Source organism: Hypanus sabinus, chromosome 17 (assembly GCF_030144855.1).
Source record: "Hypanus sabinus isolate sHypSab1 chromosome 17, sHypSab1.hap1, whole genome shotgun sequence".
Taxonomy (NCBI): domain Eukaryota; kingdom Metazoa; phylum Chordata; class Chondrichthyes; order Myliobatiformes; family Dasyatidae; genus Hypanus; species Hypanus sabinus.
The window spans coordinates 78917450-78943423 of record NC_082722.1 but is presented as its reverse complement, the minus strand read 5'-3'; the positions used below and the strand labels follow the sequence as shown (position 1 = coordinate 78943423).

General features: G+C 41.0%; 1 protein-coding gene across 1 annotated transcript in view; it reads left to right on the top strand.

The window, feature by feature from the left end:
- The window catches only part of nae1 (nedd8 activating enzyme E1 subunit 1), a 69902-nt gene extending 44241 nt beyond the window's left edge, over positions 1-25661 (top strand). Inside the window, exons 12-20 of the mRNA XM_059993303.1 lie at positions 625-684; positions 1932-2065; positions 3799-3874; positions 5763-5802; positions 7800-7886; positions 18346-18438; positions 22063-22177; positions 24077-24126; positions 25437-25661. Of these exons, the coding sequence (XP_059849286.1) occupies positions 625-684; positions 1932-2065; positions 3799-3874; positions 5763-5802; positions 7800-7886; positions 18346-18438; positions 22063-22177; positions 24077-24126; positions 25437-25546 (765 nt within the window). The 3' untranslated portion in view covers positions 25547-25661. The remainder of the gene's footprint in view (positions 1-624; positions 685-1931; positions 2066-3798; positions 3875-5762; positions 5803-7799; positions 7887-18345; positions 18439-22062; positions 22178-24076; positions 24127-25436) is intronic.
- Positions 25662-25974: the final 313 nt, after the last annotated feature.

Here is a 25974-nt window from a genome sequence, read left to right as displayed (position 1 = left end):
CGCAGGAGAATTGTAAATCAGGTCATTCTAGTTAGCCCCACCCCCCACACTCCCCCATCTATTGAGTCACTGTACTGTAGACACTTCAACCAGTTTCTATAATGCCGTTTACATTGTAATTGCATGCTGGTATTAACGTATTTATACACATTTTATTCCATTTCCATATTTTAACTTCTAACTTTATATAATTCATTATCAATATAAATGTTGAACGTTGGTTTTTGTTGCATGTTGCACCCTGACCAATGCACCACAGCAAACTCCTAATACATGTAAGTGGGTATGACAAATAAAATTGATTTGAGCTACTGTATTGTGGCTGGTAGATGCTGGCCATTCACTCTCACAATACAAAATCCAACAGCTCCTTGGGATCTCTGAAGGGCCTGTTTCTGTGCTCTAATTCTCTATGACTTGTTGATTTGCATTGTCAAACATACTGAGGTACAGTTTTAAAATAAAACTTTGTTTTGGATACCATCCATACAAGGTTGAAAAACAGCTACAGTAGCCCACATAGCCTCCTGTGCTGAGTGAATAATACTGTAGTTGATATTGTAACTGAAGGTGGGACTTTGGTTTCTGTGATATTCACTTTCCTTTGCTTTTGTACTTTTGTAGGTTCCAAGTAACGTTCAGGAACTGTTCGAGGATCAGCGATGCACAAACATCAACACACAGGTTGCAACAAAGCATAAGTTCAAAGTTCAAAGTAAATTTATTATCAAAGTACATACATGTCACCATATATAGTACTACCCTGAAATTTGTTTTCTTGTGGCCAGTCATAGTATATAGAAAGAAACACAATATAATCAATAAAAAAACTGCACATGACAGACAGGTGAGCAACTAATGTGAAAAAGATGACAAACTGTCCCAAGTACAAAAAGAAAATAATGATAATAAATAACTATTGAAAACACAAGTTATAGAATACTTGAAAGTGAGTCCTTAGGTTGTGGAATCAGCTCAGTGTTAGGGTGAGTGAAATTATTTTCTTGGCTCAAGAGCCCAGTGATTGAGGAGTATTAACTGTTCCTGAACTTATTTGTGTGGGTCCTAAGGCTTCTGTATTTCCTTCTTGATGGCAGCAGCAGGAAGCCTTGTAAACAAAGTTTAAACTGGGGGAAAAACTGCCATTTAATGACAATTTCTTGTTCCCAACAGAGTAAATTATCATTCAGCCTGTTCTGAGGTGTATAAGATGATAAGAGTGTTGATTGAGAGGACAGCCAGAGACTTTTTCCTAGGGCAGAATTGGCTTAATTTTAAAGTAATTGAAGGAAAATATAGGAGGGGATTTCAGAGGTAGGTTTTCTTACACAGAGGGGTGGATGTGTGGAATGTGCTATGAGGAATGGAGCAGGCAGATACACTAGGAACATTTAAGAGAGGCACGTGGATGACAGAAAAATGAAGGGTTATGTAGGAGGGAAGGGTTAGGTTGATTTTGGGAGTAGATTAAATGGTCGGCACAACATTGTGGGCCATAGGATCTTTACTGTGCTGCAATGTTCTATGTTTTATGATTGTTCCCCCATCCACCCTCAATTAATTGCCCTTTTCTTCTGAAGTTAGTGATTTGTTCATGCTTGTAAGCCCATATACCAAGTCCATTGCGAGGGCAATTCACAGTCAGGGCCTTATCTCAGCTTCTTTCTAAAAACGCAAGAACTTGAAATTATTCCCCTGCCGGAGAAGAATAAAAACATCCAAAATATGTTTTTTTCCTTCATGCTAAAGGGTATGGTGCATTTAAAAAATGTAATCTGAGTATCAACAAGAAATAGTGGAAAAAGGAATTTATTTAAATTTGTCACATGTATTAGGAAATCATTATTCTTTGTGTGTGGTGGTGTGTGGTGACTGCACCATTGGTTGTTTCAGTGTCCTCTTACATGATTCTTTAAATGCTGTTTTCATAGAGCTCTTCATTTTGGATCTTAACACGAGCAGTGAAACAGTTTGTGGAAAAGGAAGGACTGGGGAATCTCCCTGTACGTGGCACCATCCCAGACATGATAGCAGACTCTGCCCGGTTCATTCGGCTACAGAACGTGTATGTAACACAAGTGATTTCAGATTTTTCCTCAGTTTGCTGTAAGTTAGAGCTTTTGTTGTTTTTCCCCCATGGCCATTGTGAACTGAATACAGATATCACAAATCTTTGTACTCTTTTGTGTTATACGTTATTCACAATTAGAATCAGGTTCATTATCACTGATATATGTCCTGAAATTTGTTGTTTTGTGGCTGCAGTACAGTGCCATATATAACAATTAAAAAAATCACTAAGTCACCATAAGAAATGTAATTGTGTAATGGTTATTACAGCTTGGAGCATTAAGGTTCAATTCCGACATCATCAGTAAGGACTCGCCCTGTGGAATGTGTGGGTTTTCTCCAGGTGCTCCAGTTTCCTCCATCACATTGAGCCTGTGATTCTTAGCTGTAAACACTGCATACAGCACAAACATCTATTTATCTTCTCTGAAGCTCATAAAATACAGCTCAATTTGATCACCCTTCAGTCTTCCAAACACCAGGGACTTTAGGTCCATTAAATTTCTCTGTGCACGGTAAAATTAATCTGATGATTATTTCAGATTCAGATTTAATTTATTACACGTACATTGAAACATACAGTGAAATGTGTCTTTGGCATTAATAATCAACACACCCAAGGATGTGCTGGGGGCAGCCCGCAAGTGTCACCACATATTCCAACACCAAAGTAGCATAGCAGTCAGTGTGTCGTTATTATGGGAGATGGAGTTCAGCGTTTAATTTCAATGTAATCTGTAAGGAGTCTGTATGTCCTCGCTGTGCAATGTGTGTGTTTCCTCTGGATGCTCCAGTCCAAAGATTTATCAGTTAGTAGGTTCATTGGTCATTGTAAAGTGTCCTGTGATTAGGCTAGGGTTAAATCAGGGGATTGCTGGGTGCTGTATCACAATAAGTAAATAAATAAAAATTAGCATGCCTATAGCGTTCAGCACAACAACAATGGAACAAATGCAAAACAAGCCCTTTCCTGCCCTTCCACACGTCCGCTCCCTCATGCCCACAGGCTTCTAACCCCAGGACAGACCACTTTCGGGTCTCTAGTCCTTGGCCCCGGACTCTCAAACTCACATTTGTTGACCAACACCTATTATCCTCCCTATGTAGGGAGCTCAGATCTTTCCACATTTTTCCAGGTGTTGTCCCATCAGCTTGCTTGGGGGCTGTCAGCACTGACAGAATCCAGCTTGCTTTGAACTGCAACACATATTATTTTCAGTTGGAATCACAGACTGTTGGTACTTGTGTCTTACATTCAGAATCAGGTCTAATATCACTGACATACGAAATGAAATTTGTTGTTTTGTGACAGCACTACAGTGCAATACATAAAACTGTACATTAAAGTAAATATGTAGTGCTCAAGAAGAGCGAAAAAAAATAGTGAGTTAGTGTTCATTGACCATTCAATAATCTGATAGGAGTGGGGAAGAAGCTGTTCCTAAAACATTGAGTGTGTGTCTTCAGGCTTCTGCACCCTCTCCTTGATGGTGAGAATGAGAGTCTTGGGTTATGGGGGTCATTAATGATGGATGCCACCTTTTTGCCTGCAAACTTGCCTTTTGAAGGAGTCATCAACGGTGGGGAGGCTAGTGTCCAAGGTGGAGCCGGCTGAGTTTATAACCCTCTACAGCTTTTTTCTTTTGTTCACTTTTTTCATTCTTTCTTATGTTGTTTAGTTTTATATAATACATGGTTCTTACTGAGTTCTTTTTGCTTCTGCCTTAGATACCGTGAGAAAGCAAAAGAAGATGCCGCTATTATAAGTGACTATGTTACTGAAATATTGGGATCAGTCGGTAGGGTAGGTAGCATTTTGCATCATTTCTCTTGTTCTGACAAGCTACAGTCTTTTATCCATCCTGTTTTTCTTCTATTTGCCTTTTTCCTTTCCTGCAAGCAGTAGGTCTTAATTTTACAAACAAGAGAAAATCTGGAAATGCTGAAATCCAAGCAACACACACAAATGCTGGAGGAACTCAGCAGGCCAGACAGCATCTGCAGGAAAAAGTACAATTGATGTTTTCGGCCAAGACCCTTTGGCAGGACAGTTAACTTTACCTCACATTGTGACAGGTTGCCTCATAGTCAACATATGGAATATAGCCAATTTTGGAGGGACACTTGTTTATCAATGTCATTGTGGGGTTGGGAAGAATCAAACCTCTTTGTTAACTCATTGCTTCCTCATCTGCATTGTCCTGTCACCAATCAAAACTATACTTGTATTTTCTTCAGTCTCAAGTCTCTTGTTTTCAAGAAGCTCCTTGACACCAAATAAAGTTGCTCACTTCCCACTGATCATCTCTTGTGTTGCTGTCCTGTCATTTCGTACTAAGCCAGTCAATCTCTTACTATCTTTCCTTTCAGTCTGTCCTGACGAAAGGTCTCTGCCCGAAATGTCAACAGTGCTTCTCCCTATAGATGCTGCCTGGCCTGCTGCATTCCACCAGCATTTATTGTGTGTTACTCAAATGAGAACAATGTTTAAATCTCTGTCAGTAATCATAGAGTTCAGGCAGATGAGGTTCATCAACTGTGATTGGCAGTTCACCGAGGCGAAGGAAAACTTATCTCAAACTTCTGCTGCCTTACCCACTCAAGGGGAAAGCTTCAGGAGTAAACACCAAGGAAAAATCTCGAGTGGAGTACCTAAAGCAACCCTAGGTTGAGTTCAATATTAACTGGCAATTCCTGTGATGCCACTGGTGCCAAATTGTATCAGTCTCTCCAATTGATCACCTGTGTACAAAGGAGGAGCCTGCTGCAAGGGTAACAGCATGCTGTCCAAATCATACTGCCGTGGCTTGCTTATGATAGCATGGTTGACCTCGACCAAGAAAGAGCCACCAAATCACAGAGTTCACTTTGCCATCAGATCTGTTATTTGGCAGAGCTACTCAATTAATTCTCACCTTATGTTCTGTCTTCATATCCTTATATTTTTCTTTTCTCTTTAAGCATTTGTTCCCTTTAAGTAATTCCCGATTGAAAGTTTCTGCTACCACTCCAATTAAAGCATGTCTGATCAGACTAACTCGTTCTTCTCATCTCTTCCAGCTTGATTTGGCATCCTCTGACTCCCCTTGCCTGAAAAAACTATTTCTCCTTAATTACTGTATCAAAAATACAAGGAAGCTTAATTTTAACATGATTGGAAGAAAGTATAGCAGGGATTTCAGAGTGAGGTTCTTAGATAGGCACACACATGAAAGAATTGATGACTGTATGTGAGGGAAGTGTTAGTCTTGGAGCAGATTAAAAAGTTGGTACAACATCTTAGGTCAAAGGGCCTATATTGTTCTATATTCTAAAATATTTAATAATTTTGAATAAATTTATTAAAGTTCCTTTTGCTTGTCTTTGTCTGGGGAGATTGAGTTCAGTTCTCAGCATCATTGAAGAACCCAAACCCTGTGAACAGAAAGAAGGAGTTCTTTAATTGTAATAAATATTTATTGAGAAGCATATCTTGTCGGATTTTAACCCCGTATTATATCTGTCGCAAGCTGGATGGGTTTCTTTTGGTTGCACTGAGCTGTCAATTAAAGCAGATGACTTCAGTTGACAGTTTCCTCTGCCTGTGAATCTGTGAGGCATGGGTCTCCTTTTGCTGTGTTTATGTACAGTTTCCACTTTTGAATTGTGTTGCTACTTAACACCATTATATGTTTCTTGTGTTTCTCCCTCAGGCCCCTGAGACCATCTCTGAAAAAGACATTTGGCTCTTCTGTAAGTCTTATTTCATTTACGAGCATGGATATTCACTGGCAAGGCCAGGAGTAACCCTGGTGATACATGTCACAAGTGTTGTATCATTTTGTGTATATTGAAATCTAAGCCAGTAAGTCGTCCATTAAGGTTTGGGACTGTACTTAGTCCAAGTTGGATGAGAGCATCTTTGTGCTGGATCTCACCATGGGCCCTGTTGTGATCAGCAGTTTGGAATGTAGGTAAAGTTCTCAATGAAGCAGTGAGCCTCCTTAATAGATTTTACCTCCAATTTAAGATTAGCTATTAGTGCAGTTAAAATATAAAATGGGCGTGGCAGCTCAATGGTTATGTTAATCCAGTTCACATTTCATGGGTCTTTGAATTTGTGTTGTTTAGAAAATTAGAAAACAAAATTAACTTTAAACCATCATTCCTTTGAAAAAATGGAAATTTAAGAAAGGAATCCCGCTTGATTCAACCCTGCCTCAGATGGTAGAGCCCTTGAAATATCCCTGCCCTTAATGCATGAGCCCACTGAACCAGAAATGTCCATTGGCATCTTAGCAGGCCACAAAGATACCAACAACAATAATAGCAGACATGCCGATCATTCTGGAAAATGAATAGGAAAAATCTATTCTAGATTTATAATTTTTATTTTACAGGGATGCAGCATGGTAACAGGCCTTTCAGATCCACCATGCTTCTTATGACAACATATAACATAGCATGCCCACAACTTATCAACCCATACACCTTAGGAATGTGGGAGGAAACCGGAGCACCCAGGAAATCCACGCATTTATTATTTAAGTATGTATACAGAATAAAACTCTGAGATTTGTTCTCCCGTAGACAGGCACCAAACAGAAACACCGTGGAACCCATTCAAGAGAACATCAAGCACTCAACACGCAAAAAAAGAACAAATTGCACAAACAGCAAGTGGACAACATGTAGGATATCAATCATCAAACCACAGGGAGAACATACAAACTCCTTGTGTAGACAGTGGCGGGAATTGAACCCCGATTGCCACACTGTGAAGCGCTATGCTGACCGCTGTGCCACCCTGTAACCCATATTAGGCCATGTGATTTGAGATTTAGTTAGACGGGTGGGTGTAAAGTGACTTGTAGGAACAGAGGAGCCCATGGATACAGGCCCTTTGGCCCAACTGGTTCATGCTGAACACAGCATCATCCCTGCTCTGCCCAGTTGCCTGTATCATAACCCTCCAAGCTCTTCAAGTCCATGTATCTGTCCACGTGTATTTTAAATGTTGTAATTGTACCCATCTCTACCATTTCCTTTGGTAGTTCATTCCAAGCACTCACTACCCTCTGTGCAAACAAGATATCTCTCGTGTCTCTTTTATGAGGTCCTTGAACCTTTTCCACCAATGGATTACATCATTTACTAAAGTTGAAAGGAAGCTGGAAAGGTTTGGGACTGTACTTAGACCAAGCTGGATGAGAGCATCTTTGTTCTGGATCTCACCATGGGCCCTGTTGTGATCAGCAGTTTGGAATGTAGGTACAGTTCTCAATGAAGCAGTGAGCTGCTGTGGCAGACAGTTTGGGTATCCCAGCATTTCCTCCTTAGTAGATTTTACCTCCAATTTGAGATTAGCTTTATTTATTACACGTACATCAAAACACACTGAAAGGTGTCATTTGCGTCAATGACAAACTCAGTCTGAGGATGAGCTGGGGGGCAGCCTGCAAATGTCGCTGTGCATCTGGCACCAACATAGCTTGCTCGCAATTTACTCATCTATATCATAATATGGAAGGAAACTAGAGCAACCGGAGGAAACCCCCGGGGTCACAGGGAGAACGTACAAATTCCTGACAGACAGTGGCAGGAAATATACCAGGGTAGCTGGCACTATAGTATTACACAAACCACTACACTATTGTGCTGCCCCAAATTTGTTACAATTTGGATGTTGAAAATAGTGCTTGTATTGTTTTTGATGTTTTTGCACCTAATCACACTGACTCAAACTGCAGGCAGGAACGCTGCTTTTCTACGACTTGTATGTTGTCGATCACTGGCAGAAGAGTTCAATCCAGAGACTACTGACAAGGATCAAATAGGTGAGTGTCTCCAATTTGTAGTCTTAAAGAGAACATTTTTGTTGCAAAAGATTGTAATGCTTGTCTTGCAGAATAGGTCAGGCTGGTGTAGATCATACCCAAACCATGCTCATAAAACATACAACAGTACAGCAGTATATACACAAACGCTCAGTGCTTTCTTTAGCCCCCTGTGGTTGTAAGTGTTTGGGGATTCACATATCACCATCTGATGTCAATATTCTGCTGGTGTTCACTGAGAATTTCCTAATCTGATCTCTTGCCTCTACTCATCATGACAGAACATATTTACGAGGCTGTTGCTAGGTCTAGATGGTCTGAGTTATAGGGAGAGGTTGGCCAGGCTCGGTCTTTATTCTTTGGAACATAGGAGAATGAGGAGTGACCTTTTTTTCCAGCAACGTTTAAAGTTGTGAGGGGCATAGATAAGCTAGAAGATGAGTCTTCTCCCCAGGCTAGGGGAATCAAAAAATGTGGAGATATAGGTTAACGGTGGTGAGGGAAAGATTTAGAAGGGACACAGAGGGTGGTGAGTATATGGAACAAGCTGCCAGAGGAAATGGTTAAGACAAGTACAATGATATCATTCAAGAAATACAGATAGAAACGTGTGGATGGGGCTTCTAGGGATATAAGAACATGAGTAATAGAAGCAGGAGTCGGCTATCTGGTCCGTCGAACTGCTCTGCCATCAATAAGTTCATGGCTGATCTGACCATGGACTCATCTCCACCTACCTGCCTTTTCCCCATAACCCTTAATTCCCCTACTATGTAAAAATCTAACCAACCTTCTCTTAAATATATTTACTGAGGTAGCCACCACTGATTAATTGGTCAGAGAATATCCAGTATATCCTTTTTGCCTACATCCTTTTCTGAACAGTGGTGTAACATTTTCCACCTTCCAATCTGCTGGGACCTCCCAGAATCCAGAGAATTTTGGTAAATTATCACTAAAGCCTCTACTATAACCACTGCCATTTCTTTCAGTACGCTGGGATGCTTTCCATCAGGACCAGAAGACTTATCTATCTTTAGGCCCACAAGATTGCTTAGCGCTACCTCTTTAATGATAGCAATTGTATCGAGGTCCTCAACTCCCATTGCATTCATATCATCTCTCTTTGGCATTTTAGACATGTCCTCCACCGTGGAGACAGTCACAAAATAGTCATTCAAAGCCTTGGCTATTTCCTCATTACACAATATCAATTGCCCCTTCTCATCCTACAAGGGACCTATGTTCATTTTAGCCACCCTTTTCTGCTTTATATAATTATAAAAACTTTTGCTATCCATTTTTATATTTGGTGGTAGTTTATTTTCAAAATTGATCTTCCATTTTAAAAAATTTTTTATTGCTCACTTAGTGGTTCTTTGTTGTTTTTTAAAGTTTTACCAATCTTCCAGTTTCTCACCACTCTTGTCGAACTTGTACACACAAACTATTGGTTTGATGTCTTCCTTTACTGTCCTTGTTTTTAAACCATAAGACGTAGGAGCAGGATTAAGCCATTTGGCCCATCGAGTCTTCTTCTGTCATTCAAACATGGCTGATCATTTTTTTGGCCCCTCCTGAACCCCATTCCTCAGCTTTCTCCCTGTAACCTTTGATGCTAGGTCCAATCAAGAGCCTATCAATCTCTGCCTCAAATACACTCAATGACCTGGCCTCCCCAGGGTAATGAATTCCACAAATTCACCACTGTCTGGCTAAAGAAATTTCTCTGCATCTCTGTTTTAAATAGACATCCCTCGAACCTGAGGTTGTGCCCTCTTGTCCTAGAATTCTACATCATCTTTTCCACATATACTCTGTACATTTATTTCATTTGCCACATTCTTGCCCATACTCCAAATCTGTCTTAAATCCTTCTGCAGTCTACCTGGTTCCTCGACACTACCTGCCCTCCACCATTCTTCATACCAACTGCAAACTTGGCAACAAAGCTACCTATTCCATCATCTAAATCACTGATGTACAGCATGAAAAGAAGTGGTCCCAACAGTGTCTACTGTGGAACACCACTAGTCACTGGCAGCCAACCAGAAAAGGGTCCTTTTATTTCATAAAACCAAAAGATACAGGAGCAGAAGTATGCTATTCCACCCATTGAGTCTGCTCCACCATTCAATCATGGGCTGATCCATTTCTTCCAGTCATCCCCACTCCCCTGCCTTCACCCCATACCCTTTGATGTCCTGGCTAATCAAGAACCTATTTATCTCTGCCTTAAACACACCCAAGGACTTAGCTTCCACAGCCACTTGTGGCAATAAATTCCACAGATTTACCACCTTCTGACATTTGCCACTTTCCACCCTCCATATCTCAGTTTTAAATGGACATCCTTCAATCCTGAAGTCATGCCCTCTTGTTCTAGAATCCCCTACCATGGGAAATAACTTTGCCATACCTAATCTGTTCAGGCCTTTAACATTCAGAATGTTTTTTTGAGATTCCCCATCCTTCTCCTGAACTCCAGGGAATACAGCCCAAGGGTTGCCAGACATTCCGCATATGGTAACCCTTTCATTCCTGTAATCAGTCTTGTGAATCTTCTCTGAACCCTTTTTATCCTTTCTAAAATAAGGAGCCCAAAATTGCACACAATACTCCAAGTGTGGTCTCACAAGTGCCTTATAGAGCTTCAACATCACAACCCTGCTCTTATATTCCATACCTCTAGAAATGAATGCCACCATTTCATTCGCTTTCTTCACCACTGACTCAGCCTGGAGGTTAACCTTCAGGGTATCTTGCATAAGGACTTCCAAGTCCCTTTGCATCTCTGCATTTTGAATTCTCTCCTCTTCTAAATAATAGTCTGCCCATTTATTTCTTCCACCAAAGTGCATGACCATACACTTTCCAACATTGTATTTCATTTGCCACTTCTTTACCCATTTCCCTAAACTATCTAAGTCTCTCTGCAGGCCCTCTGTTTGTTCAACACTACCCGCTCCTCCACTTATCTTTGTATCAAGGCATTGGTGAGGCCAAATTTGGAGTATTGTGTACAGTTCTGGTCACTGAATTATAGGAAAGATGTCAACAAAATAGAGACAATACAGAGGAGATTTACCAGAACGTTACCTGGGTTTCAGCACCTAAGTTACAGAGAAAGGTTGAACAAGTTAGGTCTTTATTCTTTGGAGTGTAAAAGGTTGAGGGGGGGGACTTGATAGAGGTATTTAAAGTTATGAGGGGGATAGATAGAGTTGACATGGATAGGCTTTTTCCATTGAGAGTACGGGAGATTCAAACAAGAGGACATGAGTTGAGAGTTAGGGGGCAAAAGTTTAGGGGTAACATGAGGGGGAACTTCTTTACTCAGAGAGTGGTAGCTGTGTGGAACGAGGTTCCAGTAGAAGTGGTAGATGCAGATTCGATATTGTCATTTAAAGTAAAATTGGTTAGGTATATGGACAGGAAAGGAATGTTGGGTTATGGGCTGAGTGCAGGTTGGTGGGACTAGGTGAGAGTAAGCATTCAGCACGGACTAGAAAGGCTGAGATGACCTGTTTCCGTGCTGTAATTGTTATATGGTTATATGGTATCATCGGCAAATTTAGCCACAAATCCATTAATCCCATAGTCCAAATCATTGACATACATCGTAAAAAGCTGTGGTCCTAACACCTGTGGAACTCCACTGGTAACCGGCAGCCAGCCAAAATCGGATCCCTTTATTCCCACTCTCTGTTTTCTGTCGACCAGCCAATGCTCCACCCACGCTAGTAACTTCCCTGTAATTCCATGGGCTCTTATATTGCTGAGCAGCCTCATGTGTGGCACCTTGTCAAAGGCCTTCTGAAAATCCAAGTACACCATGTCTACTGTATCTCCTTTGTCTACCCTGCTTGTAATTTTCTCAAAGAATTGCAATAGGTTTGTCAGGCAGGATTTTCCTTTCAGGAAACCATGCTGGCTTTGGCCTGTCTTGTCATGTGCCTCCAGGTACTCTGTAATTTCATCCCTAACGATCAATTCCAACTTCCCAACCATTATATCAGGCTTAACTGGTCTATAGTTTCCTTTCTGCTGCCTCCCACCCTTCTTAAATAGCGGAGTACCATTTGCAATTTTCCAGTCATCCAGAACAATGCCAGAATCTATCGATTCTTGAAAGATCATTGTTAATATCTCCGCAATCTCTCCAGCTACTTCCTTCAGAACCCGAGGGTGCATTCCATCAGGTCCAGAAGATTTATCCACCCTCAGACCATTAAACTTCCTGAGCACCTTCTCAGTCGTGATTTTCACTGCACATACTTCACTTCCCTGACACTCTTAAATGTCCAATATACCGCAGACTTCTTCCACTGTGAAGACTGATGCAAAATACACATTCAGTTCCTCTGCCATCTCTTCATCTTTCATTACAATATCTCTAGAGTCATTTTCTATTGGTCCTATATGTACCCTTAACTCTCTTTTAACCTTTATATATTTATAAAAGCTTTTAGTATCTGATTTGATATTAATCACCAGCTTCCTTTCATAATTCATCTTTTCCTTCCTAATGATCTTAGTTTCCTTCTGTAAGTTTTTAAAAGCTTCCCAATCCTCTATCTTCCCACTAGCTCTGGCTTCCTTGTATGGCCTCTCTTTTACTTTTACTTTGTCTCTGACTTCACTTGTTAGCCATGGTGGTGTCCTTCTTCCCTTTGAAAATTGCTGCTTATTTGGAATATATATTTGGAGGAGGAGAAGATGGCGGCTCGACGCAGTGCGCGCAGCCTCTCTGGAGAATGGATATCTGTTACGTGGTAAGTAGGGATCCGTGCACAATCCTGATTTGATGGAGGCAGACGTGAGAGCGTGGAGGAACATCTGGAGAAACTTCTGAAATGCCCACTTTGCTGCCGCTGCTACTGCGTGGTTTGGAATCTCCGGAGGAGAAGGCCTCCGAGACCTTGGCTTTGCTTGTTTCGGCGGCTGGGACGAGGTCGAAGGCACTCGACAGAGGATGGCGTTCGGGAGTCTGTATCAGAGGGGTTGGTTGGAGGCTTGAAGTTTTCGGACGGACTCAGAGTCTGCTGTCATCGGGTGCTTCCGAGGCATTAATTGTCAGTGCCTGGAAGTTTATGGCAGGGAGAGTTTCTCCCATTTGCTGCCTGATATCAGGACTATTGGAGTCAATCGGGACTTCAGACTTTTTAAACCACGCCCATGGTCTGCATTTATCGAATTACGGTATTGCTTTGCACTGCTGTAACTATATGCTATAATTATGTGGTTTTGTCAGCGTGAGTCTTGATTTGTCCTTTTTTTAAATTTTGTGATATCACTCTGGAGGAACATTGTATCATTTCTTAATGCATGCATGCATTTCTAAATGACAATAAACGAGGACTGAGTGTCCTCACAATCTAATCTAACCTAATATCTGTCTTGCACTTCCCTCATTTTTCGCAGATACTCCAGCCACTGCTGCCCAGCTGTCCTTCTTGCAAATGCCCCTTTCCAGCCAACTTTGGCCAGTTCTCCTCACATCCCATTGTAATTTCCTCTATTCTGCTGAAATATCGACGCATTGGCTTTTATTTTTTCCCCTCTTAAATTTCAAAGTGAACTTGATCATATTGTGATCACTGTCCATAAGGGTTCCTTAACATCAAGCATAATTCCTTAATATCACCTCTGAATCATTGCACAAAACCCATCCAGCACAGCCGATCCACTAGTGGGCTGGACAACAAGCTGTTCTAAAAAGCCATCCCTTAGATATTCTACAAGTTCTCTCTCTTGAGGTTCAGTACTGACCTGGATTTCCCAATCCACTTTCATGTTAAAATCCCCAACAATTATCATGACATTGCCTTTCTGACATGCCTTTTCTATCTCCTGCTGTAATTTGTAATCCACAGCCCGGCTGCTGTTTGGAAGTCTGTATACAAATACTATCAGGGTCCTTTTACCCTTGCCATTTCTTAACCCAACCCATAGAGACTCTACACCTTTCAATCCAATGTCATCTCTTTCTAATGATTTAATATTATACACAGCCACACCACCCCCTCTGCCTACTAATCTATCTTTATGATATATTGTATGTCCTTGGAGGTTCAGCTCCCAATGGCAGCCATTCTTTAGCCAAGTTTCAGAGATGGCCACAATGTCATATTTGCCAATCTGTAGCTGAATTTGAAGATTGTCTATTTTATTTTTTATGCTGTGTGCATTCAAATATTCCCAATCTCTGCCTCCTACCAATCAGCCAATGCTCTAACCATATTAGTAGCCTTCTTGTAATACCACGGGTTCTTAACTTGGTAAGCATCCTCATGTGTGGCATCTTATCAGAGGCCTTCTGAAAGTCCAAATATACAACATCCATTGCATCCCCTTTATCTAACCTACTTGTAATCTCAAAGAATTTCAACAGATTTGTCAGGCAAGATTTTCCCTCGAGGAAACCATGCTGACTTTGACCTATCTTGTCCTGTGTCACCATGTACTCCATAACCTCATCCTTAACAGCTGACTCCAACATCTTCCTACCCACTGAGGTCAGGCTAATGTGTCTATAATTTCCTTTCTGCTGTCTTCCTCCTTTCTTAAGGAGTGGAGTGACATTTGCAATTTTCTATTCCTCTGGAACCATGCCAGAGTCCAATGATTTTTGAAAGATCATTGCTAATGCCCCCAGTCTGTATCACTACCTCTTTCAGAACCCTAGGGTGCAGTTCATCTGGTCTGGGTGATTTCTGTACCCTTAGGTCTCTCAGCTTTTTGAGCACCTTCTCCCTTTTAAATGTAACTGCACTCACTTGTCTTCCTTCACACACTACAATATCTGGCATACTGCCAGTGTCTTCCACAGTGAAGACTGATGCAAAATACTCATTAGTTCTTTTGCCATCTTGAACCCTATTATTTCTCCAGCCTCGTTTTCTAGTGGTCCTATATCCACTATCATCTATCTTTACATACTTGAAAAAGCTTTTACTATCCACTTTGATATTGTTTGCTAGCTTGCTTTCATATTTCATCTTTCCCCTCCTAATGATTCTTACTTGCTAGACGTAGGTTTTTAAAAGCATCCCAATCTTCTAATCTTCCCACTAATTTTTGCTTTGTAGTACGCTCCTTCTTTTGTTTTTACATTACTTTTGACTTCCCTTGTTTACCATGATTGTACTCTTTCGCCATTTGAGTATTTCTTTGTTTTTGGAATACATCTATCCAGCACCATCCCCATTTTTCCCAGAAACTCGCACCGTTGCTGCTCTGCTATCATCTCTTCCAGCATCTCCTTCCGATTTACTTTGGCCAACTCCTCTCTCATATCACTGTAATTTACTTTACTCCACTGAAATTCTGTTACATCAGACTTTACTTTCTCCCTATCAAATTTCAAGTTGAACTCAATCATATTGTGATCATTGGCTCCTAAGAGTTCTTAGTCTCCCTGATCCCCTTTGGTTCATTACATAACAACCAGTCCAGTATAGCTGATCCCCTAGTAGGCTCAATATAAAACTGCTCTAAAAAGCCAACTCATAGTCATTCAACAAACTCACTCTGTTGAGATCAATTACCAGCCTAATTTTCCCAATCAACATGAATGTTAAAATCTCCCATGACTATCATAACATCGCCCTTTTGACATACCTTTTCTATTTCCCTTTGTAATCAGTGGTCTACATCCCAGCCTACTGTTGGGAGGCCTGTATATAACTGCCATCAGGGTCCTTTTACCCTTATTTCTTAACCCACAAAGATTCAATGTCTTCTTATTCTATGTCACACCTTTCTACTGATTTGATGCCATTCTTTACCAACAGAGCCACACTACCCCCTTTGCCTACCTTTCTATCCCTCTGATACAACATGTAACCTTGGACATTCAGCTCCCAACTACAACCATCCTTCAGCCATGATTCAATGATGGCCACAACATCATACCTGACCGCCTGTAATAGAGCAACAAGATCATCCCCCTTATTTCTGATACTCCATGCATTGAGATAAAACACTTTTAAATGGAATGTACTTCTGTGGAGCACCATGCAAAATCTCTTTGAAAGTCTTCCACGGTTCCTGAACCGTCCCACCTAGCATGTGTTCCTAGTCTACCCTATCCAATTCTTCCCTCGTCCTGTTGTAGTCTCCCTTGTTAAGGCGTAATACACTGGTTTTAGATCGAACTGTTGCATCCTCCTTTTGTATAAGAAACTCAATCGTATTGTGATTACTCTTTCCAAGATGATCCCTAACTACAAGATCGCTAATTTTACCTGTCTCATTGCACAGGACCAGATCCAAAATAGCACATTCCCTTGTAGGTCCTGTAACATGCTGTTTAAGAAAGCTATCACGTATGCATTCTATGAAGTCATCCTCAAGACTGTCTCAACCAACTTGATTCATCCAATCTATGTGCAAGTTAAAGTGCCATGATAACTGCTGTTCTATTCTCACATGCCTCAGATATTTCTCTGTTTATTGCCTGTGCCACTGTAATGTTATTCCGTGGCCAGTAGACAACTTCCACCAGTGATTCTTCCCTCCCCTTACTATTCCTAATCTTTACCCAGATGGATTCAATATTCTGCTCCTTAGATCTTTTATCATCTCTCACTATCACCTTGATCTCATTCTTAAATTAAACTACTACCCCCCCCCCCCTTAACTTCTTGCCTATCCTTCTGTATTACCTGATATCCTTGGATATTTAAGTCCCAATCCTCTCCACCCTGCAACCACATTTCTGTAATGGCCACTAAATCATTACCCCTTTATACTGACCCATGCCACAAGTTAACTTACCTTGTTACGAATGCTATGGGCATTCAGATCATGTGCTCTTACACACATTGTGCTTTCAAAATCTAGTAATCTTTGACTCTTTGGCATTTTACTTTTCTGCACTCCACCCTTTCTTTTCTCTTTTTTAACTTTTGCTTTTACTTTATCTGCACTTTAGTCTTTTACTTTATCCATATTTTTCCAATCTGTTAAACCCACCCTCCCTGCTTTGGGGTGAATGCTGGGTGGGTGCTGTGGCTGGGCTGAAGGGCCAGTATTCATACTGTCCAATAACTGCCAGAAATGAGTTTGACTCCTATCCCTTTTGCATCCATGCCGGTCATGTGCTTGTACTTCCTTTATGTGCACAATTCTCTTTGTTGAGTACAAGATACTTTTAAGCTCAGGAGTATATTCCAGATCACAAGAACTTGCTATATAATGCAAAATTCATTTGATCCCTTTCTTGTATGGTTTCTCCAGATGGTTAAGAGATATTCAGCAGGTCAGCAGTGAGTGGAGAGAACTCCTTTCATGTTAAGGAGCCTTCATTAGAACAGGCAGTATTGAGAAAACAGAGTAAACGGAGTGTTTGGTTTTCTGTAATGGTTCCTTTTGTTATTGTTCTATCCAACTTACGTAACCAGTCTTCTTTTCCTCTGCAAATATGGTTGTTTGCCTTTGTTTCCATTTGATCTGAAGAAGGGTCTCGGCCCAAAATGTTGACTCTTTATTAATTTCCATAGATGCTGCCTGACCTGCTGAATTCCTCCAGCATTTTGTGTGTGTTACTTTATTCCTTTTTTTGTCTTTTGTCTCCAACTGCTGGTTTTTAATCAAATGGTAACTTTGATAATGTTGGCCTATACTCTGTTACAAACTCTCCCTCTGTCCTCTCCACCCTCCCCTCTGCAACTTACACAGGAAACTTAGCTTCCTCACTTTTGAAGTTCATTGACTTGAAATGTTAATGATCTTTCTCTATGGATTCTGTCTGACCTACTCAGAACTGCCAGCAAATTTTATTTTGGGAATTCCAATTTCTGCAGTTGTTTTTTTTTTCTGGCTGTATGGACAGGTGATCTCTGTTGATAAATTATTGTTATTATTTCCCTATCGATAATGAGCAGCTCGTCATTGCTACCATCAGGAAGGAGGTACAGAAGCCTGAAGGCATACAGTCAACCATTCAGGAACAGCTTCTTCCCCTCTGCTGTCCGATTTCTGAATGGACATTGAACCCATGAACACTGCCTCAGTGCTCTTTTATTTCCTATTTTTTGTACTATTTATTTAATTTAACTATTTCAGATTATTTATTTACTGTAATTCACATTTTTTCTCTATTATCTATTGCATTGTACTGCTGCCACAAAGTTAACAAATTTTACGTCATATGCTGGTGATATTAAACCTAATTCTGATTCTGAAATTGTTTCCATGCTTGTGCATGTGTTCTTTCTTTGAGAAGATGCAATTCCTCTGTGTGGCTTGACCCCTCAATCTATGGGGTCCTTAGAACATGTCAGAGGTGATGATGTAGTCCCACCCTGTCAGTTCTGTCGTCACTCTTCTGGTGGATGAATGTTGTGACTCCACTTTTTACATACCTGTGTGATAACCTGAACTCCGTCTGGTTCTGTTCCATTCTCTTTTTAGTGTAAACCACGCTCTAATCAACATGATTTTTCCTTTCCAGCATCATGTATGGAAAATCTTGACAGTGAAATGGTTTTGTATATATTGCTACGAGCGGTTGATTACTTTCACAAGCAACATGGACGCTACCCAGGTATGTGACTCTCTTCTTGTCCTATCTGTCTAATTGTAACATTGCCAGTTAATGAAGTAGCCATACATTTCAGTTTGAATGGATATGAATATATGACTATAAGACATGGGAGCAGAATTAGGCCATTCAGCCCATCAAGTCTGCTCTGCCATTCAATCACGCCTCCCTGTAACCTTTGACACACTGACTAATCAAGAACCTATCAGCCTCCACTTTAAATATACCCAATGACTTGGCCTCCACAGCTGTTTATGGTAATGATTTCCACAGATTCACTACCCTATGGCTTAAAAAATATTCTGCTCATCTCTTTCTAAATGAATGCCCTTCTATTCTGAGGCTGTACCCTCTGGTCCTGGCACCAATTACTATGCATCTAGATACACATCTTCTTGCACCAGTTACCTTGTTGTCAGTATCAGCTGTAGCTCAGTAACTCCTCTGTTACCCATCCTCCACATCTTGGGTTTGACCAACTCTGAACAAAAATCTAGCTCAGTATGCCACTGCAATACTGAAAGAATGATGCACCATTGGAGAGACCACTTGCTGTGTGAGATATTAAAATTCAAAGTAAATTTATTATCAAAGCAATGTAGGCCAGCATATCTAACACTGAGATTCATTTTATTGAGCATACTCAATAAATGTGTAGAATAATAACCATAACAGAATTAATGAAAAGACCCGCCCAATTAGATTGTTCAACCAGAATACAACAAACTGCAAGTACAAAAAGAATAAATAACAATAAATTAATAATCAATAAATATCAAGAACATGAGATGAAGAGTCCTTGAAAGTGAGTCCATAAGTTGTGGGAATTATTTCAATGATGGGGCAAGTGAAGTTATCCCCTTTGGTTTAAGAGCTTAATGATTGAGGGTAATAACTGTTCCTGAATCTGGTGGTGTGGGTCCTGAGGTTCCTGTACCTCCTTCTGCTCGCTCGCTTGCTCCTGATTTCAGCAGTGAGCAGAGAGCATGATCTGAGTTGGTAGGAGTCTCTGGTGTTTGCAGATGAAGCTAACCGTTTCTAGGGGATTATTTTGAAGAGAACAGGTTCTCCCAAATGTTCCAACTATTATCTATTCCTGTCAATTTCACTCATTTATTGTAATACTTGTGTTGTTCACTAGTCTGTGAATTATTAGTTTACTGGTCCTGTTATGATCCATTAATTTATTAGTGGAAAGTACAGTACCTTGGTGGGTTTGCCTGTTGCTTTGTGTAATTACTAATTAATATCTCAATCAATGTCCTGTAGTTCTATTTAGTAATAATGCTTTCACATTACAAATGCCAGTTAGAATTGGGTCAGAATCAGAATCTTTTATACTCTAGTAATTAGAAACATAGAAAACTTACAGCACAATACAGGCCCTTCGGCCCACAAAATTGTGCTAAACATGTCCCTACCTTAGAAATTACTTGGGTTACCTATAGCCCTCTATTTTTCTGAGCTCCATGTACCTATCCAAAAGTCTCTTAAAAGACCCTATCATATCTGCCTCCACCACCGTTGCCGGCAGCCCATTCCACACACTCATCAGTCTCTATGTAAAAAAAGTTTACCCCTGACATCTCCTCTGTACCTACTCCCCAGCACCTTAAACCTGTGCTCTCTTATGGCAGCCATTTCAGCCCTGGGAAAAAGCCTCTGACTATCCACACGATCAATGCCTCTCATCATCTTATCCACCTCTATCAAGTCACCTCTCATCCTTCGTCGCTCCAAGGAGAAAAGGCCGAGTTCACTCAACCTGTTTTCATAAGGCATGCTCCCCAATCCAAGCAACATCCTTGTAAAACTCCCCTGCACCCCTTCTATGGTTTCAACATCCTTGCTGTAGTGTCAACCAGAACTGAGCACAGTACTCCAAGTGGGGTCTGACCAGAGTCCTATATAGCTGCAACATTACCTATTGGAGGAACTCATTTAGCAGCTCTTGCCGTTCAAGGTTTTTCCATCTTTCTGTGAAATCAGGGCTATGTTTGACTGTAGCATTAGTAATAGGGCTTTTGTGTATTTATTTAAGATACAGCGCTTGCCCTTCTGGCCCTTTGAGCCATGCAACACAGCGACCCCTGATTTAACCCTAGCTTAATTATAGGGCAAGTTACAATGACCAATTAACATACCAACCAGTATATCTTTGGACTGTGAGAGGAAACCAGAGCACCCGGTGGAAACCCACGCAATCTTGGGAAGAATGTACAGATTCCTTACAGACGGCGGTAGGAAATGCTTATTACAAATGCCAGTCAGAATTGGGTTGTAGATTCCGTCTATACTCTAGTAATAGGAGGAATTTGTTTTGCAGCTCTTGCCGTTCAAGGCTTTTCCATCGTTCTATGAACTCAGGGCTATATTTTAACTCCCTACACAGAATCAAAATCAGATTTATTATCACTGATGTATGTCATGAAATTTGTTGTTTCGTGGCAGCAGTACAGTGCAATATATGATTCTATGAGTTACAAGAAGGAATATTAAAAAATAAATAGTGCAATAGGAGAGCAAGATAGTGAGGTTGTGTTCATGCTTTCATGGACAATTCAGAAATCTGATGGTGGAGGGAAAGAAGCTGTTACTTAAGTGTTGAGTGTCCATCTTCAAACTCCCCTACCATCTCTCTGATGGTAGTAATGAGAGGAGAGTATGGTGAGGGTCCTTCTTGGGGCATTGCCTTTTGAAGATGTCTTCAATGGTGGGGAAACTCATGCCCATGATGACTGAGTTTAACCCTCCGCAGCTTGTTCCAGTCCTGTACATTGGCTCCCTCATACCAGACAGTGATACAACCAGTCAGAACTCTCCACAGTACATCAATAGAAATTTGTTAGTCTTTGGCGGCATATCAAATCTCCTCATGTCCTATATTTTGGCTAGCAAAAATACATCTGATATAAAATTACCAGTTAAGCTTTGACCATGTCATTACTTTGATTGCCAATTTCCACCCTTCACACAGTCAGTATCTGACTCATCCCTTTCTTACCTCAATCTGTCTCCATCTCAGGAGATCAGACAGTGGTGATTGATCATGCTGAGACAATGATATAGGGAGAGGAAAGGGAAGATTCAAGACTGACCAATGTGGACTGTTTCCATGCCCTGTGTGAACGGCAGATGAGGAACATGATGCGATAGAACTGTGTTCCATTACAAGGACTCACACCACACCACTGGGTTAAGGATCAGTTATTATCCCTCAACCTTCAGCCTTTTGAACCAGTGGGGATAACTTCACTCAGTTTCATTTGCTCCATCATTAAAATGTTCCTACAACCAATGGACTCACTTTCAAGACTCTTCATCTTACTTTCTCAATATTTATTGCTTATTTATTATTATTATTTCTTTTGTATTTGCAGATTGTTGGCTTTTGCATACTGGTTGCTTATCCGCCCTGTTGGGTGCAGTCTTTCATTGATTCTATTATGTTTCTCGGACTTGCTGTGTATGCCAGCAAGAAAATTAATCTGAGGGTTATATATGGTAACATATATGAACTTTGATAATAAATTGACTTTGAACTTTGAAGTCAGGGCTATCAGGTTTGGGATATTGTTTGCTAATGGGGTGGTAATTTGTGAAGGTAATGGTGTCTTCTCTCGGCAGGTGTTTACAATAACCAGGTTGAAGAGGATATTGGGAAGCTAAAATCATGTGTGATCAGCCTGCTGCAGGATTGGGGTGTTTCCGTATCAGTAAAGGATGACTACATCCATGAATTGTAAGAATATTAAATTTTCTCCACTGATTTCTGGACATAGAGGGGTGGCAGTGTTCCCAAGATGGAGTCCAAAAACTGGGGCAAGGTCACAGTTTTGTTATTTTGAAGCAGCAGTATAATGCAAGACATAAAAACATAAAAGACATAAGTTAGTGCAATAAATAGAAAGAAAAATAAGTAGTGCAAAAAAGGAATAACGAGGTAGTCTTTAAAGACCATTCAGGAATCTGATGGTGGAGGGAAAGAAGTCCCTGAATCATTGAGTGTTGGTCTTCAGGATCCTGTACCACCTCCCTGATGGTTGTAATGACAAGAGGACATGTCCAGAATAGTGTCATTATTATGTCTCTTAATGATTTGAGCCACCCTTATGGGGTAGCGCCTCATGAAGATGTCCTCTAGTGGGGAAGGTTTGTGCCTTTGATGGAGCTGGCTGAGTCTACAACTCTGCAGCCTCTTTAAATTTTGCCCATCATCAACTCTGAGAGAAACTCCTCGTTCTCCTGTAAATGACCATCAATCACTGTTCTTGGTTGATTCAGAATTCTCAAAAACTGGGCCATCACACTAACACACACAAAATACTGGAGGAACTCAGCAGGCCATCACAGTTCTTTGTCCACTGCTTGTTAATACTTTCTCTGTGTACCACTACCCTTGTCCTTTTGCAACAGATCCATGAACTGATGGGGATTGTGTTGTTGAGGTGGCATGGTAGCATAGTGCTTATTGCAGTCACTTTACTGCACCAGGGATCACTGATCAGGGTTTGGTTCCTGCTACTGTAAGGAATTTGTACAATGTGGGCTTTCTCCTGATGAAGGGTCTCAGCCCAAAATGTCGACAGTGCCTCTCCTTATAGATGCTGCCTGGCCTGCTGTGTTCCACCAGCACTTTGTGGGTGTTGTTTGAATTTCCAGAATCTGCAGATTTCCTCGTGTTTTCTCCATGAGCATCAGTCTCCACTCATATCACAAAGATGTATGGGTTCTTTGGGCATGTAATGTTGGTGCTGGAAGCATGGTAATACTTACGGGCTGCTCCTAACACATGCTTAGACTGTGTTAGTCATTGACACAAAAAACCACATTTTACTGTATCATAAACACAAAGTCTGCAGGTACAGGAAATCCAAAGCAACACTCTGACCTTTTACCTCTTCTCATCTGCCTATTATTTCTCCCAGATTCCCCCCCCCCCCCCCCCACCTTCCCTTTCTCCTGTGGTCCATTCTCCTTTACTGTCAGATTCCTTCTTCTCTAGCCCTTGACCTTTCCCACCCACATGGCTTCACCTATCACCTTCCAGCTAGCCTCCTTCCTTCCCCCCCCCACCTTTTTATTCTGGCATCTTCCCCATTCCTTCTCAGTCGTGAAGAAGGATCAAGGCCCAAAACATCAACTATCTATTTATTTCCATAGATGCTGCCTGACCTGCTGAGTTCGTCCAGCATTCTTTGTCTTGCATTTTACTGTATGTTTAGATGTGCCTGTGCCAAATAAAGCTAATTTTAATTTCTTAAAATATCTTACCATTCTACCTGATTAAATGCTTGCTTTCAGAGTGTGTTCTTTGCTCTTTTCTAAATCTCAATTTTCTATTCACATTGGCATTGTCTCTCTCATTTTGATCACTCAATTGCCAATGTCAATCATACTAAAGCTTATATTGGGTACAATCAGGAAAGCCAAATTAATTATTTCAGCTCAAAGTACTGGATGTAGATTGAAATGGGCAGGGATGCTTTCTTGCATGATCCCTTTAAGGGAAAATATTCACCTTGTATTATAAGAAGAGGGAAGGTATGTTGCATCCAAAATTATTTCCAGTATTATAGGAGGTTTAAATTCAGAATAAGCTACACAAATCAGCGTCTGAAAAGGGTACATTTTCTTACAGTTGTCGCTATGGCGCTTCAGAACCGCATGCTGTTGCCTCATTCTTGGGAGGTAAGTTTTTTTACACGTTTTTAACTTATTATTCATGATTTTTGCTATTTTTCAGGTTGATTTTATTGACATTAGAGCACTTCCAGCCCTGCTGCTGGGAGAAGCAAGACGAATTGACTTGGGCAGAATGTCTTAATTGGATCTGCTCCACCATTCGATTGTGGCTGATTTATTTTCCCTCTCAACCCCATTCCCTTGCCATAACCTTATTAATCAAGAACCTAGGAACCTCCACTTCAAATACACCCAATGACTCGACCTCCACAGTTGTCTGTGGCAATGAATTCCACAGATTCACCACCCTCTGCCTAAAGAAATTCCTCCTCAACTCTGTTCTCAAGGGACATCCTTGTTTACTGAGGCTCTGCCCGCTGGTGCTAGTGTCTGCCACTGTTGGAAACAAGCCCTCATCCAGCTGTACCTACATAAAGCTGAGATGAGGGGTAACACCAGGAACTGCTTGGTGTGTTAAATACAACAAAGGTTTCCCTTTGAAGGGTGACCCATCCTTCATAGCTGCGGCTTGCCTCATGATTATGGCGCTGCTGCCCTCTCTTCCAATGCTGTTGCTGGAAGCAGGCACGATCTTGTGTCAAATAGGCCAAGGCAGCTTCACCCTTACTTTTGCCCCCTCAAAATGCCACCTCTTGTTGACCTTCTCCTCATTCAAAAGATGCATCTCGTGCTGAGTGGCATCCGAGTGTGCTCTGATCCTCTCCCGCCTGGAAGAGAAACATTAAAGCTGTTTAGTAAAGCAATTTCACGATTGTTTAATGCCATTTTCAGTAAAGGAAAATGAAAGAATTGTTACTCTGAATCCAATGCAGCACAAAGAAACACAAGATAAAGAACACAATAAACATGAATGCATAAGATAACTTATATACACAGACTGATTGTATGTCCATAAAATGATGCTAAGCACAGGAGTGTCTGTACATAAGGTAACAGACAGGAAGTGATAAAGTAGTAGTGGTTGGGATTGTGGAGAGGTGGGTTAGTGGGTGGAGGTGTTGATCAGCCTTACTGCTTGGGGAAAGTAACTGTTTTTGAGTCCGGTGGGCCTGAGGTGAATGCTACGTAACCTCCTCCCTGATGGGAGTGAACAAACAGTCCATGAGCAGAGTGGGTGGGATGTTTTATGATGTTACTGGCCTTCTCCAGCACCTTTCTGTATATGTTCTTGATGGTGGGTAGGCTGATGTTAGTGATACATTGGGTCGTTTTAACTGCCAACTGTAAAGCCTTCCTGTCCACTGCAATTTTTTCACTTATGAAATGATTTATAACCTGTGCTTTTGTATCTGTAGGAACAGCTGCCCAGGAGGCCATCAAGATTATCACAAAGCAGTTTGTACCTTTCAATAACACTTTTATTTACAATGCAATGTTGCAGACATCGATGACTGTGCGGCTGTAGGGCACTGCTGTTGTATATGAATGATATGGTGGCAAGTCCTGTTCTTGTGGATTATTTTATCAAGCAATTTGTGTAACATAAAATTCAAATAACTTAATAAAATTTGTTTGTTGAAGAGTGCTTAGTTTACTTTAAATCTTCACTTGAAAAGCATGTGGTGGACTTCAGGTATGAAAACATGATCACACTAAGGATTTTAAGATGTATTCATAGTCATGCAGCTCTACAACACAGAAACAGGCCCTTTGGCACATCCAGGTCATGCCAAACTGTAATTCTGCCTAGTTAAATCAACTAGCAAATAGACCATGACTTCCAAACCCGTCTCATCCATGTACTTAACTAAATTTGTCTTAAACGTTGCAATTAAACCAGCACTCACCACTTCCACTGGCAGCTTGTTCCACTCTCACACCATCCTCTGAGTG